Source organism: Leopardus geoffroyi, chromosome B1, assembly GCF_018350155.1.
Source record: "Leopardus geoffroyi isolate Oge1 chromosome B1, O.geoffroyi_Oge1_pat1.0, whole genome shotgun sequence".
NCBI lineage: Eukaryota > Metazoa > Chordata > Mammalia > Carnivora > Felidae > Leopardus > Leopardus geoffroyi.
This window is the reverse complement of record NC_059327.1, coordinates 28,547,396-28,562,024: the sequence shown is the minus strand read 5'-3', so window position 1 is coordinate 28,562,024 and position 14,629 is coordinate 28,547,396. Positions and strand designations below refer to the sequence as shown.

General features: G+C 36.6%; 1 protein-coding gene across 6 annotated transcripts in view; it reads right to left on the bottom strand.

Moving 5' to 3' along the window:
- WRN (WRN RecQ like helicase) overlaps window positions 1-14,629 on the bottom strand; it is a 154,340-nt gene that overhangs the window by 53,804 nt on the left and 85,907 nt on the right. For all 6 annotated transcript variants that reach the window (XM_045456141.1, XM_045456149.1, XM_045456146.1 and 3 more), the window contains 2 exons: window positions 10,432-10,619; window positions 4,190-4,364 (listed from right to left, as the gene is read on the bottom strand). In XM_045456141.1, the coding sequence (XP_045312097.1) occupies window positions 4,190-4,364; window positions 10,432-10,619 (363 nt within the window). The remainder of the gene's footprint in view (window positions 1-4,189; window positions 4,365-10,431; window positions 10,620-14,629) is intronic.

The window sequence follows — 14,629 nt, the reverse complement described above, 5'->3', positions numbered from 1 at the left end:
AGTACTTATTATATTAAGAGTCTTTGTTATTATGACGTTTCAAGAGTCCTTACCTGATTGCACATTATCTTAATATTTTTAGCATTATTATAAGATGGAAGGAAAACTTCTCATTAAAGATGGTAAAATGAAACATGAATTTATCTTTGCATCTTTAAAAAGATAAAATTAGTAGATATCTAATATGTATGAGCATACCGAAATAAGATTTACATGATTGGGGGAAATTCTAGGGAAGAATTAGTGAGAACACAAAAATAACCAAAAAATTTTAAAGTATTAGCAACAAAAGAAGATGTACAAGAAAAGTAACTATATACTACATGGCTTAGAAATAAAAGCATTTGCAGAGAAGTAATTACGTAAATATATAATATTTAAACATATATACATATATATACTGATCTAACCAAATTGTTAATGTTGGGAGGAAAGTGGGTTAGAAATACATAAATGGAGTGAGGAGAAGGGCAGGAAGGGGTGTGAAAGGAAGCTAAACTTTCATTCCTCATAATAGGAAGTCAGTGGCAATGCCTGAATCTAATAAATAAGAAACTAAGTAGTAACAGTAAAAGCAATCATTCCAAGATCTAGGGGTAAACACCAAAAGATTAAACTAAAAGAGACAAGAATAGGAAACAGAAGTGGGGAAGGAAGGAGAGTGAGAGGCTACTGTTCTCATTGTTAGCACTATAGAACCAGCTGGTTCTTTAAACTGTGTGTGTAACCAACATAAAGTGCTATTTTAAAAAAAAAAAAAAATGTATTAAGATGGACCAACAGTGGAAGGAAGGAAGGAAGGAAGGAAGGAAGGAAGGAAGGAAGGAAGGAAGAAAGGAAGGAAGGAAGAAAGGGAGGAAGGAGGGAAGGAAAGGAGAAAGAAACAGATAAAAGGAAGGATAAGAAAGATTAAAGAAAAAGATAGGAATAGAAATTTATTAAGAAAAAGCTTTGAGGGGTGCCTGGCAGGCTCAGTCAGTGGAGCATGAGACTCTATCTCAAGGTTGTGAGTTCAAGCCCCCATGTTGGGTATAGAGATAATAAAAATAAAATCTTAAAAAAAGAAAGAAAGAAAGAAAGAAAAAGCTTTGAGTGAAAAGACTGGGCTATTTTGTTATATTTGAGAGTAAATAAGCAACATAATTTTAAGGGTTTTTTAAACTGTATTTCTGAGTCAAATTTTTTCAGCTTTATTGGGATATAATTGATATATACCATTATGTAAGATGCATAATGTGATAATTTTATATACATATACACTGTAAAATGATTATCACAATAAAATTACTTACAACATCCATTACCTCGCATAGTTACTATTTGCATGTGTGTGTGTGTTTGTGTGTGTATGTGTGTGCGGTGAGAACTCTGAAGATCTAATTTTCATCATATGATACTGTTTTGTTATTAAGATTTTATCTTTAACTAATTTCTATACCCAACTTAGAGCTCAAGTCCACAACCCTGAGATCAAGAACCACATGTTCCACGAACCTGGGTGGTTCAATCGGTTAAGTGTCCAACTCTTGATTTCGGCTCAGGTCATGATCTCACGGTTTGTGGGTTCTAGCCCTCTGTCAGGCTCCAAACCAACAATGCAGAGGTTGCTTGAGGTTCTCTCTCTCTCCCTCTCTGCCCTCCCCCTGCTCATGCTCTCTTTTTCTCAAAATAAATAACTAAAGCTTAAAAAAAAAAAAAAAAAAAGAACCACATACTCTACCTACTGAGCCAGCCAGGTGCCCCTTTATGATACTCTTTTCAGATGAGATCACCCTATTCTACAGGCATGATTTTCAAAATATCATAAACGCTCAGGTGAAAATACAGATATTTTATCAAATAATTTATTCACAGACTCATCCCAGAAAGAAAAGGAATTCAAGTCACCTTGAAAAGGCAAATAAAATATGAAAGGACCTGAAACTAAAAATTAGGACTAAGAGTAAGAACGAATGGTCACAAACTAAAAATGCAAATTTACATCTGAATGAGGTTAGATATGGTTAAGAATAATGGGAAAGAAAAACATTTCTCTAAAATTATAAAATAGAAAATACTAAGATTCTAAGCATCAATCAATCTAAGGCATTAAGAGCTAAGGTAGTGAGCTGGGTGGTCAGCTGTACTTTTAGGTCCACACCAAAGTATAAATCAACTTCAGAAAGAGAGGAGAAGGAACATCCAGAATTCTGTACATGTATGCATTCAGTAGGCACTCAATGAATATTCAATGGAAGGTAATCAATTCTAAGAGCATCAGACTATTCTATATAGATGAGGAAATGTATTTTCATCATCTTGAGAAGGTGTTTGAGAACTCTCAATGCAAATGTGAAGCTTCTGAATTATTTATTAAATAGTTGTCATATACAGCAGAACTCCTGATGTCAGCCTAGGGTGACACCATCAATATTAATTTATTAATTTTCATAATGTGGATAAAACTTTTTGACATCCTGCCATAGAGAGGGAATATATAGTGGCACATACATACATAGACCTTTCTAGATATTAAGTATAATTAGTGATCACTGTGAGGTTTTTAAACCCATATTTCAAAGTATTAATGTTTCAGTGAACACAGGTTTCACTGGAAACCAGATGCCTCCAATAAAGTTTCCCATCACAACCTAACAGGTAAAGTTTGCAATCTCTCATATCTGTAGAAGATGTTTCTACCTAAATGACTAATAATAAAACAAGATGAAAGAAATCATTGATTAGTTAATGGCTCAAACATCAATTGTTAAGATTCAGTAAGCAGCAGCCAATAAATTTTATCTGGTAACTTTCAAATTCCTGAGATAATAGAATAAAAGTATACACATGTAAGAATTTAGGGAACTCTAAGCAGTTGTGATAGCTGTTACTACCTTTGGAAAGAAGAGGAAGAAAGAGAATAGGTGCTTTTAGGGCAGGAATGTGTTACAGCATGACAACGCCCAGTGAGCTTCACAGACAGTACATATGAACCATACTTGAGGTAGGTTGTCTGAACAACACCTACAGAGCTAGGCAGAGGGGAAATGGAAGACCAACTGAGCCGAAAATGCAAAGAAGTTCCTCTCTTGAGAGGAGAGCTAGTCCACAGGCTTACAGTGACAGACCTTGGGTATGATGTTGATGGCGTGAAGCTGTTGATTTAAACCTACCAACGTGGTTTGTATCTAAATCTTCCTAAATATTCTGCAAAACACCCATTAAACTAGGATTCCAATCGCTACAGGAAGCTCAGTTGGAGCACTTCATAGTAAGGTCACTGATACCCATTTAACTTTATTGTTTTTCTCCTTCAAATCAATCCTGCTTAGGGTTGCTAATCCAATGTTTCTAGAATAGTATTATCTTGCTCAAAAACACAGAGTCGTCTTCATGATGGCTTTCCAACTCTATTTTGCGGAGCTCTGCCGCATGGACTGTCCTGGGAGACTGGAAGACTCTTGGAACACTTTCTCCCTCACATCAACTTCAACAAGAATTATTCTACTTTAATTTGTTTTAACTATTAAAAAATGAATTAAAATTTAAATGAAAAGTTAAATAAAAAACTCTAAGGCTAAAGTAGTCTAGAAAAACTACAGGCACATCACATCAATCCCAGCCTGCCTCTCTGCAGGTTTTAAGGCCACTCATAACCTGGCCAACCACCCCTTAAGCTGTTTTCCTGTGACCTTCTAACAGTTCCTCCCTGCCTTTTCACCTATACTTTGTACCATTCCTACTCCACACTCCCTTTCTCTCTAACCATTTCATACTCCCAATTTCCTGAACCTAGGAATAGCACTAGCATGTGCTCTCATACCACAGTGCCTTTGCACATGCTAGTCCCTTTTCCTGGAATTCCATAACCAATGCCCTTTCCCTCATCACCTACTGGCCTAGCATACAACAAACTTCTATTCACTCTCCACTCAAATAGCTTCTTCCTGGATGGACCATCCCCACAGTACAAGCTACCTTAACAGCTAGCGTTCCCTCCTCTATGCACCTAATCTCTATGTGCAGGCTCCTATTAAGACTAGTCTGCAGTAGTTTGTTCATATATCTATCTTACACATTGTATATTAATTCCCTTTATGAGAGAGACTTCTTTAAACTCAACACAAAGTATTCCATAAAGATAGGCAAATATTAGACAAATATCTGTATCCATGGAAGAAGAGAGAGTAATGATGATGGATCTTCACACCTGAATTTCATCTCTCATGAACCTGTGATGAACCTCTCTCCTTGCGGTAACACACATGCCTGCATGGTATGTTCCGCAGGCTAACTTCACCTTCCTAAGTTCAGCTGTAACTTCTTCTGTCATTTTTCTGGAAGGACAATAGATGATAGTTGAACCTTCAAATTCCCAGGTGGAACTAAAACAAAACAAAAAAACAAAACCAAGAGAACAAACATAAATATATAGGCTTCAGTTTGAGTTTCCAAAACCAGTTTGAGTTTTGCCTTATTGAATTTCCCCTTTCTTTTTAAAATTTTAATTTAATTCAATTTTAATTTAATTTTTAAATTTTTAATTAATTTTCTTAGTAAAACACTAAAAAAGAGAAATCATATAGAAAAAAGGATATATTTAACTCCATAAAAATGTGGAAAGTCAAGGGGCGCCTGGGTGGCGCAGTCGGTTAAGCGTCCGACTTCAGCCAGGTCACGATCTCGCGGTCCGTGAGTTCGAGCCCCGCGTCAAGCTCTGAGCTGATGGCTCAGAGCCTGGAGCCTGTTTCCGATTCTGTGTCTCCCTCTTTCTCTGTCCCTCCCCCGTTCATGCTCTGTCTCTCTCTGTCCCAAAAATAAATAAACGTTGAAAAAAAAAAATTTAAAAAAAATGTGGAAAGTCAAATGTGGAAATAAATTATACTAAATCCCAAACACTTTTGACTCATTTTTTTGTTTAAACAAGAGACAAGTTTATTTAAGTAAAAGCCTTGATAAAAGCTTACAAACTACTGAAACGCAATTTTCATACTTTTAGAAATGCAAAAGCACTAGGTGAAAAATTAGTATTCATTTATAGGAGAAAGATAAGTGAATATTTACATAGGAGAATGGATACAATTTATATTACACTATTCCTATTCTCTCATGATCAAAAAAATGAGTTTCTATGTATGTTTACTAAAAAAGCAGTAACTTCTTATAACATTAAAGGTCATTTTTATAGTTCAAAGAAGTATTTACTAGTAATCTTGAGACTGTAACTATTATAGAAAACATCTGTTCAAAAGTCTGTTTTAGAAACCTGTGCTGCTTTTTTTTTTAAAGGTTATTTTTTATATATTTCTTTTTTGCAGGGGGAGGCATAGAGAGAGGGGAGACAGAGAATTTCAAGCAGCCTCTGCACCGTCAGCATAGAGCCCCATGCGGGCTTGAACCCATGAACAGTGAGATCATGATCTGAACCGAAATCAAGAGTCGGACGCTTAACCAACTGAGCTACCCGAGTGCCCTGAAACCTGTGCTTATTTATTAAAAATGAAAAGGTTTGATTTCTCAATACAGTCATTTACATAAATACATTCATTTATGCTGACTTAAGAAAAAGAATGTGCTATTTTGTATTTAGGAAAAACTGGTTTGTTTATTTATTTATTTTGAGAGAGACAGAGACAGCACCAGCAGGGGAGGGGCAGAGGTAGAGGGAGAGAGAATCCCAAGCAGGTTCCGCACTGCCAGCACAGAACCAGATGTGGTGCTTGAACTCACAAAACTGTGAGATCACTACCTGAACTGAAACCAAGAGATGTTTAACCAACTGCACCACCCAAGTGCCTGTTTTATTTATTTTTTAATGCATACACATTTTGATACAATTTCAACTTCAGGAATCTATTTTACAAATACATTTACACATTTACCAAAAGACACATAGACACAAATATTCACAGCAGAACTATAATTGTGAAAAAATCACCTAATGTTCATCATTATGTACATTCGTACTATGAAATTAACTAAGCAAACAATAAAAGATCGTGTGGATCTAAATCCTTTAAGAAGGACTATGGCAAAAGTCACTGCATACTTAGAGAAGAAAAAATAGGTAGTAATTTGACTCTAAGAGTTTTACTGAATAATCTACTCAAAGCAATTTTTGATAGAGACCAAATGGGCTTCTGTAACAAAACTTCACAGCCAATAACTTAAGTATGGGACACCTGGTGGCTCAGTCATTTAAGTGTGTGACTCTTGATTTTGACCCAGGTCATGATCTCAGGGCTCATGGGTTCGAGCCCCACATCAGGTTCTGCACTGACGGTACAGAGTCTGCTTGGCATTCTCTCTCCCACTCTCTCTGGCTTGGGATTCTTCTTTCTCTCTGCCCCTCCCCTGCTCATTCACACATGCTTTCTCTCTCAAAAATAAACAAACAAACACTTTTTAAAAACCCACACATTTCTCAAAGAAGAAAAATTTCTTCAACAAAATGTGAATATTGAAATATCCTACACATTAGGGCCCCAATTTCTTTTCCTTTTTTAAAATTTATTAGTTTTTTAAAAATTTACATCTAAGTTAATTAACATATAGTACCATAATGATTTCAGGAGTAGAATGCAGTGATTCTTCACCTACATGTCACACCCAGTGCTCATCCCAGCAAGTGCCCTCCTTGTTTAATGTGCCCTCACATTATGCAGAAAGATAGCAAAGACACTTTTTTACCAAGAATGATAGAAGTTTCAACTCATTGAGGAGCCTGGGTGGCTCAGTCATGATCATGGCTTCGGTCATGATCTCGCAGTTCATGGGTTCAAGTCCCGCGTCAGGCTCTGTGCTGACAGCTCAGAGCCTGGAGCCTGCTTCAGATTCTGGGTCTCCCTCTCTCTCTCTGCCCCTTCCCCACCTGCGCTCTGTCTCTCTCTCTCTCTCGAAAATAAACGCAAAAAAAAAAAAAAAAAAAAAAAAAAGCTTTAACATTTCAATTTATTGAAGATATGAAAATCCTAAATGTGTATGTACTGATTAATAGTGCTTTAACACACATGAAACAAAAATCGACAGAACCAAATAAAGGGAGAAAGAGATATATCTGTAATAATTGCAGATTTTAACATGTATCTTAGGAAAGACACTTTAAATCAAAGGAGAACATTGCCTAAAAATGGATATACTGTGTACCTATTTCTGCACAAAGCTAACAACAAAAGCTGGCAGTGCACATCTGCACAGCACAGTCAGAGAACAGAAGGGTATATATAAAGGGTATATATATAAAGTGCCCAGACGTCAACAGTGATGATACGTGAGGAATCAGATGGGAAGATCTAAGTACTCTGGGATTTATGCGCATCTGTAGTGTTCACATCAATAATAAGACTGTGTATCACTTTCTACACTAAAAAAAAGGTAAAAAATACACAAAAATTTGAACTTATAGAGCAGAAGAATCAAAGGTGTGAAAATCTCTATTACAAAAGGATTCATTACTGGGGTGCCTGAGTGGCTCAGTTAGCAATGCCTCTGACTCTTTATTTTGGCTCGGGTCACGTTCTCACAGTTTTAAGATCTAGAGTCCCGCTTTGGGAGTGGGCATACAGCCTGCTTAAGATTCTCTCTTTCCCTCTCCCACTGACCCTCCCCCACTTGCACTCTTTTTCTCTCTCCCCCTCATCTCTCTCTCTTTCAAAAAAAAAGGGGGGGTTTATTACTTCACCAAGTGGTTTACTAAACATTGTTATTTCCTCACAACAATTTCTGGGAAGGGAAAAAATCTATCTTCATCTAATCACTAAATTAGATAGATGAGAGGCTTGTCTACCCAATTTCAATGTATTGTGATTATAGAAAACAAATAAAGTCAGGATTTAACAAACATGTTAGCTCAATGACTAGAAAAAAATGGTAGAATTAAATAAAGGGAATAAAATGGAAATAAAAGGCAACACTCTGAAGTCTTAATTACCTTCCATCTAATTATTGCTCATTAAGGGAAAAATTTCTCTTTGCCTATGATCTACAGAAAGCATTCTGACTCTCAGTGGTTGGCTGCTACCATACTGTTCTTGAAGGATTGAAAATGAGATGCAAAAATCTTTTTTGCTTTGCTCTCAGAAAAACCACGTCATATTAAATACAAAAATCTTGGATGGTCTTGGATGTCAGGCTAAGGATTCTGGCCTTTAGTCTCAGGAAAGAGGGAGGCACCAGAGAGAAATGCCAAGACTCAGGGATATACTTTCAGATGGCGAATCTGAAAATTGTGTATAGAAGAAGCAAGGAGGAACCCTCGGGGTGGGGGGGAGTTTGATAACAGTCTGGGCTAAGGGACCTTCACTGGCAGAATTAACATGGAAGATGGTAAGAGAACATTTACATAAGATATCATAAAAGGACAATACAGTCCAAAAGATAAAATGTCACAGTGTCACACACACACACACACACACACACACACACACACACACACACACACAAAGGCAAACAGTTTCAAAAGAAGAAGGTTATTAGGGGAAGGCCACTGAGATTGAGAAAAATATGGATGGGAGAGGAGATCAAAGATTAGGAGAATAGATAATGATCCCACTGTTAAAAGACTCTAGCCTAGAATAAGCAGCCTTCTTCAAGAGAATGTTTTCCCTCTAGGGTACAAAAGAAGTTAAGTGCAATGAGTACTCACTTCAGAGAGATCTCTAGCACAGCCAGAATACTCCGAGTATATTCATTACTTTCTTGTTCTATTTTTTTTTTAATGTTTATTTATTTTGAGAGACAAAGTCAGGGAGAGGTAGAGAGAGAGGGAGAGGAAATCCCAAGCAGGCTCCACATTGTCAGTGCAGAGCCCAACGTGGGGCTCTATCTCATGAACCTGTGAGATCATGACCTGACCTGAGCTGAAATCAAGAGTCGGATGCTTAACCAACTGAGCCACCCAGGCACCCCTCTTGTTTTATCTTTTATTTACTTTTAAAAATATTTTATTTTTAAGAAATCTCTACACCTAATGTGGGGCTCGAACTCACAACCCTGAGATCAAGAACTGCATGCTCTACTGACAGAGCCAGACAGGTGTCCCCATTACTTTCTTGTTTTAATCTAAATGCAGTACAATCAAGCCAATAACAAATCCTACATTAAAACTCATCCTAAAGGACCCCAGTAGTCCTTAAGGAAGAAACTAATGATGTTCTTTAAACTCTATTTGCCTAGATTTGTTTTATCTTTGTGTTGGTAGGACAAACATTATTTTCATGAATTCTGACTTAACACATTTCATAACATGACAGTTATAAGATTTTCACCAACGAGACAGATCAGGGAAATAAGGCAAAGGAAAGCTTCTTAGCATCTATATAAAATGCCTCCAAACAAAACAAACAGGACAAAGTACTAGTGACAGTTTCTTCATCAGTAAAATGAAAATAATATGTAGCTTATTGAGCAGTTACAAGGATTACTACATCATTTACATAAAACACCTACGAGAGTCCTTGGCACATAGTAAGGGCTCAAAAGTACTTATCAATAAGATGGCTTTTAAAATTCCCTAATACTCATGGTGCCTGGGTGGCTCCGTAGGTTGAGTGTCCAACTTCTGCTCAGGTCATGATCTCACAGTTTGTGGGTTCAAGGCCCAAATCAGGCTCTGTGCTGACAGCTCAGATTCTGTGTGTGTGTGTGTGTGTGTGTGTGTGTGTGTGTGTGTGTGTGTGTCTGCCCCTCCCCTGCACACTCTCTCTCTCAAAAATTAATAAACATTAAAAAAAATTTTTTTAATAAATAAAATTCCCTAATACTCAATTAGTCAGATAATTAGCAAACTAGATAGAATTCAGATAAAAGACTCAGTTATTTTTTTTTTTTAATTTTTTTTTTTCAACGTTTATTTATTTTTGGGACAGAGAGAGACAGAGCATGAACGGGGGAGGGGCAGAGAGAGAGGGAGACACAGAATCGGAAACAGGTTCCAGGCTCTGAGCCATCAGCCCAGAGCCCGACGCGGGGCTCGAACTCACCGACCGCAAGATCGTAACCTGGCTGAAGTCGGACGCTTAACCGACTGCGCCACCCAGGCACCCCTCTTAGGACTCAGTTATTTTTGTTGTTTACTTATCAATTATTAAGAGTATCGGTGTGTCTGGCTGGTTCAGTCAGTAGAACATGTGACTCATGATCTCAGGATCATTGGTTCAAGCCCCACATTGGGTGTAAAGTTTAGTTAAAAAAAAAAAAAAAAAGAGCATATATCCTGTTCAAGTAAAATTAAGTAGAAAAATACCAGATGAATTAGTTTCTGACTTCAGAAATAGGCTATTTACTCAGTCACTGTCTTGTTAATATGACATCACACTTGACCTGAATCAAAGCTAAGTAGAATTTGAAATATGTTAAATATGAATTAGAAGAAAATAGTAAAAAATAAATAAATAAAACAAAAATTTAAGAAGGAAATAGTTCACCAAAATTTATCAACCATGAATTCTTCACCTTGTCTTTTGGACAAGAAATTGCTTTAGATCCTGAAGGATGTTTCCTGATTTTCGTCCAACTTCCAAATACAAGTTTGGTCGATCAAAACCAGTACAGGTAATCTGAGGATTCTTCAGTTTTAAGCAATGTATAATGTCTTCCCGGATTGAAGAACTTGCAGTAGCAGTGACTGCGACAATTGGAACCTAAATGAAATAAAACTGATTTGTCAGAAAAGAGAGCACTCATTACTTCCTAACATTTCTACCACCTTCTTACAAAGAGACTGGACAACAATTATATGAGGAACAATGTTAAAAATATAACTTTAAAATTACTTTTTCAAAGAAGAAAAAGAAAACTTCCTATTTACTTGTTTCTCAGCCTTCATAATACATTTACTTTTTAAAAATCAGAAATCATTTGGGGCACCTAGGTGGCTCAGTTGGTTAAGTATCTGTCTCTTGACATTGGCTCAGGTCATGATCTCACCATTTGTGAGATCAAGCCCTGCATCAGGCTCTGCATTGACAGTGAGGAGCCTGCTTGGGATTCTCTCTCTCTTTCTCTCTCTCCCTCTCCCACCACCATTTCTCTCTCTCTCTCTCACACACCTCCCTCACTTGTGTGCATACACGAACTCACTCTCTCAAAATAAACATTAAAAAAATCTTAAAAAAATCATAAATCACTTAAATAAAACACTAAATCCATACGATTTTTCAATACAATCTACCTACTTATTAGCTATCTAACTCTTCATTTATTATTTTGTAAACATTTATTATATTTATAATAGTGCTGATATAAGTCATATGTTATACCTTATTTTTTATTAATCTGTGATTCACAAATCATAAACCCTTTCATTCACTGAAAATCTAACTATACAAAGCAGTAAGTCTTTTTTTTTTTTGTCTCCTATATTGTATATATTGGTTTATGGCTTCTCAGATCTAGAAACACAGCTCTTAATGACCTGGATAACCTCTCTCCACTTCACTAAGTTAATGATTGCATACAATACATAAGAGGAGTACATAAAATGAAACATCTATTATTAATTGGTTCCTTGAGCAACCAACTCATGTTCTATTTTTAGTCTAGAAAAGACTTAACTTAAAAGGTTAGCAGCCAAAACAGGAGACATGCAAGGTACTAAGAAAAACATGAACATGTAATCTTTCAGAAATTCTAAAGTAGGATAACAATATATCTCCCATGAAACTATATTCAATATTTTTGTCCCTATTATCACAGGGAGCTATAATTAATTATGTTATTATTTTATATTCAGAAAAAAATGGAGTAAGTCTTCAAGTTCTTCCTAAATCATTAAGCTGTTCTATATCCAAGAATACAACTTTCTAAAAATACTTTTTGTGGTCTCTTACAAACAAAATAAATGATATCCTCAGAAAATAGCTCTTTAGATGCCCTGCATGTAACTCACAAATCAGTTTAAGCAATCATCCTCATGTAAGTGAAAGTTTATGGGCAATTTGTAAAAAAGCAATTATAGAATTTGGAAAACAAGATACAATTTACTAAACACTACAAAGTACTTTTACAATCAATATAGCTTTACTGAATTAAAAATTATTTCGGGGCACCTGGGTGGCTCAGGTGGTTAAAGCATTCGACTAGGGCTCAGGTTATGATCTTGCGGTTTGTGGGTTCAAGCCCTGCGTTGGGCTCTCTACTGACAGCTCCGAGCCTGGAGCCTGATTCTGTTTCTGTGTCTCCCTCTTTCTGCCTCTCCCCAGCTTGCACTCTCTCTCTCAAAAATAAATAAGCATTATAAAAAATTTTTTTTAATTATCTCAAAGCTCATATAAAAAAATGAAGTCTGGAAGTAGTTTTTTTAATGGAAAAAAAAAAAGAGACCACAACCAGTGTGACCCAGTTATTTGCATTTTTGCATTCTCTATCCTTAAATTCTATGAAATTATTTAAATGTGTTAAGTATTTTTTAATGTTTATTTATTTTGAGAGAGAGAAAGAGAGATTGAGAGCAACCTCTCTCTCGAGCAGAGGGGGGTGGGAGGGGGAGGGGGAAAGAATCCCAAGCAGGCTCCATGCTGCCAGCACAGAGTCCAACATGGGGCTCGAACCCACAAACCACAAGATTATGGGGCCAAGCTGATGTCAAGAGTTGGATGTTTGACCAACTGAGCACTCAGGTGCCCCTAAATGTGTTAAATATCATTAAATGTTTTAATTAAATTTAAAATTTTTAATTAAATTATTTAAAAATTAACCCCTCAAATTAACTTCCTTGAGTTTTGGCTTATAATCAGACTGTTCTCTGAAGTTAGAGAGTGCCATCTATAACAACTTATAAATGAATAGGCCAATTTATAAAGAATTTAGTTTCTCTAAACAAGCTTAGAGAATATATATACATATATATGGAAAGTTCAAATATTAGAAGCTCCTAGGACATGTACATTCTCACTATTTTTTTTTTAATGTTTATTTTTTTTTTCAGAGAGAAAGAGACAGAGTGTGAGTGAGTGAGGGGCAGAGAGAGAGGGAGACACAGAATCTGAAGCAGGCTCCAGGCTCTGAGCTATCAGCACAGAGCCCAATACGGGGCTTGAACTCACAAACTGAGCTGAAGTCTGATGCTTAATCGACTGAGCCACCCAGGTGCCCTGAGGAATGTCTTCTCACCCTTACAACAACAAAGCATTTTCATCAATTTAAGTGCTTTATTCAAACAATTCATAAATGCACTAAGAAAATACTTGTTGCTTAACTACATATGCAGAGAAAGACAGATGTTTTCAGGATACAAAGAATAAGAGGGTATGGTCTGTTTTTCTAAACAGTATAATGTATGAGTGAATAGGCAATGCATTTCTGAAAATAAGAAATTAAGCAATGGAACAGGACACCTCTTGAAGAAGTTAATAGAAAAGTCAGGCAAAAGAGCAGCATGGTAGTGAAAAATATCTGATGTAGTCAGTTGCCCGAGTTCAAATCTTGTCTTTTTTGTCACTGACGAGGTGTGAGATTTTGAGCTGTTTATTTCACTCTCTAAACTTTGGTTTCCTCATCTATAAAATGGCAACAATAACAGCAATCTCATAAAGTCACTGTGAAGACCAGAGGACAACAGGACATGTAATGTGCTGCACATAATGCATGGTACACAGTAAGCACCCGAAAAGTTTCAGCCATTACTGATGTTGTCATCGCATAATGGGAAAGAATTCTACACAAGAACTCCAGAGCCCTAGGCGCTAATCCAAGATTTGCCACTGACTTCGGCGAGGGCTTCTCTTGGCCTCGGTTTTTTTCTCTAAAATATGATATGTACTGGGCTCCACAATGTTAGACTGTCTTCTAACTCAAAATTCCCATGTTGCCACTAGAAATGCCCTATGCCAGCGACCCGCTAATGATAAAAAATCACCGTAAATGCACTCTTTTGCCTCAAGCACTCTAGAAAGTCAGTCACAGTTAAGAATGCTGCTTCCACAACTAGAAAATAGAAGTAATGGAATATATTAATTTTTAAAAATTTTTTAATATTTATTTTTGAGAAAGAGAGAGAGAGAGAGAGAGCGAGTGCACGAGCAGGGGAGAAGCAGAGAAGGAGACACAGAATCCGAAGCAGGCTCCAGGCTCTGAGCTGTCAGCACAGAGCCCAATGTGGGGCTCCAATCCCTAAGCTGTGAGATCATGATCCAAGCCAAAGTCAGACACTCAACCAACTGAGCAACCCAGGTGTCCCTGGAATATATTAAATTAAAAGAAAATAGTTATTTCCTTCCACTTCAGAAATGAATAGAATCTGTTCTCTTAGAAGTCTGTGGTACCTTATGATGTTTAAAATTTATAAATGAGCGTGAAGCCTGGAAATAGCACACAGGCTGGTTATGAGACAGGTGATCACACATCCTGGTTTCCAGGGACACTCTGGTTTATGCTGTCTTCACAGCATAAATATTAATAGATTGTAATCTCTAACATTCCAAAGCAAACTGATTTAGGCACTAAATTATGGTGTCACCTAGTCATATCAAGTTCTTAATTCATGAAAACTCTTACTCTTTAAGTTGGAAAATTTGGCTTCTTTGGAAATAAGTACGAGGTTTTGTTAAAACAGGCAAAAAATATAAGTTAATCTTATGACTATATATTTAGGAATGATTCAGTCCTAGACTTCAATGGTATAGCACCTACAGATTCAGAGAAGTATGACTAT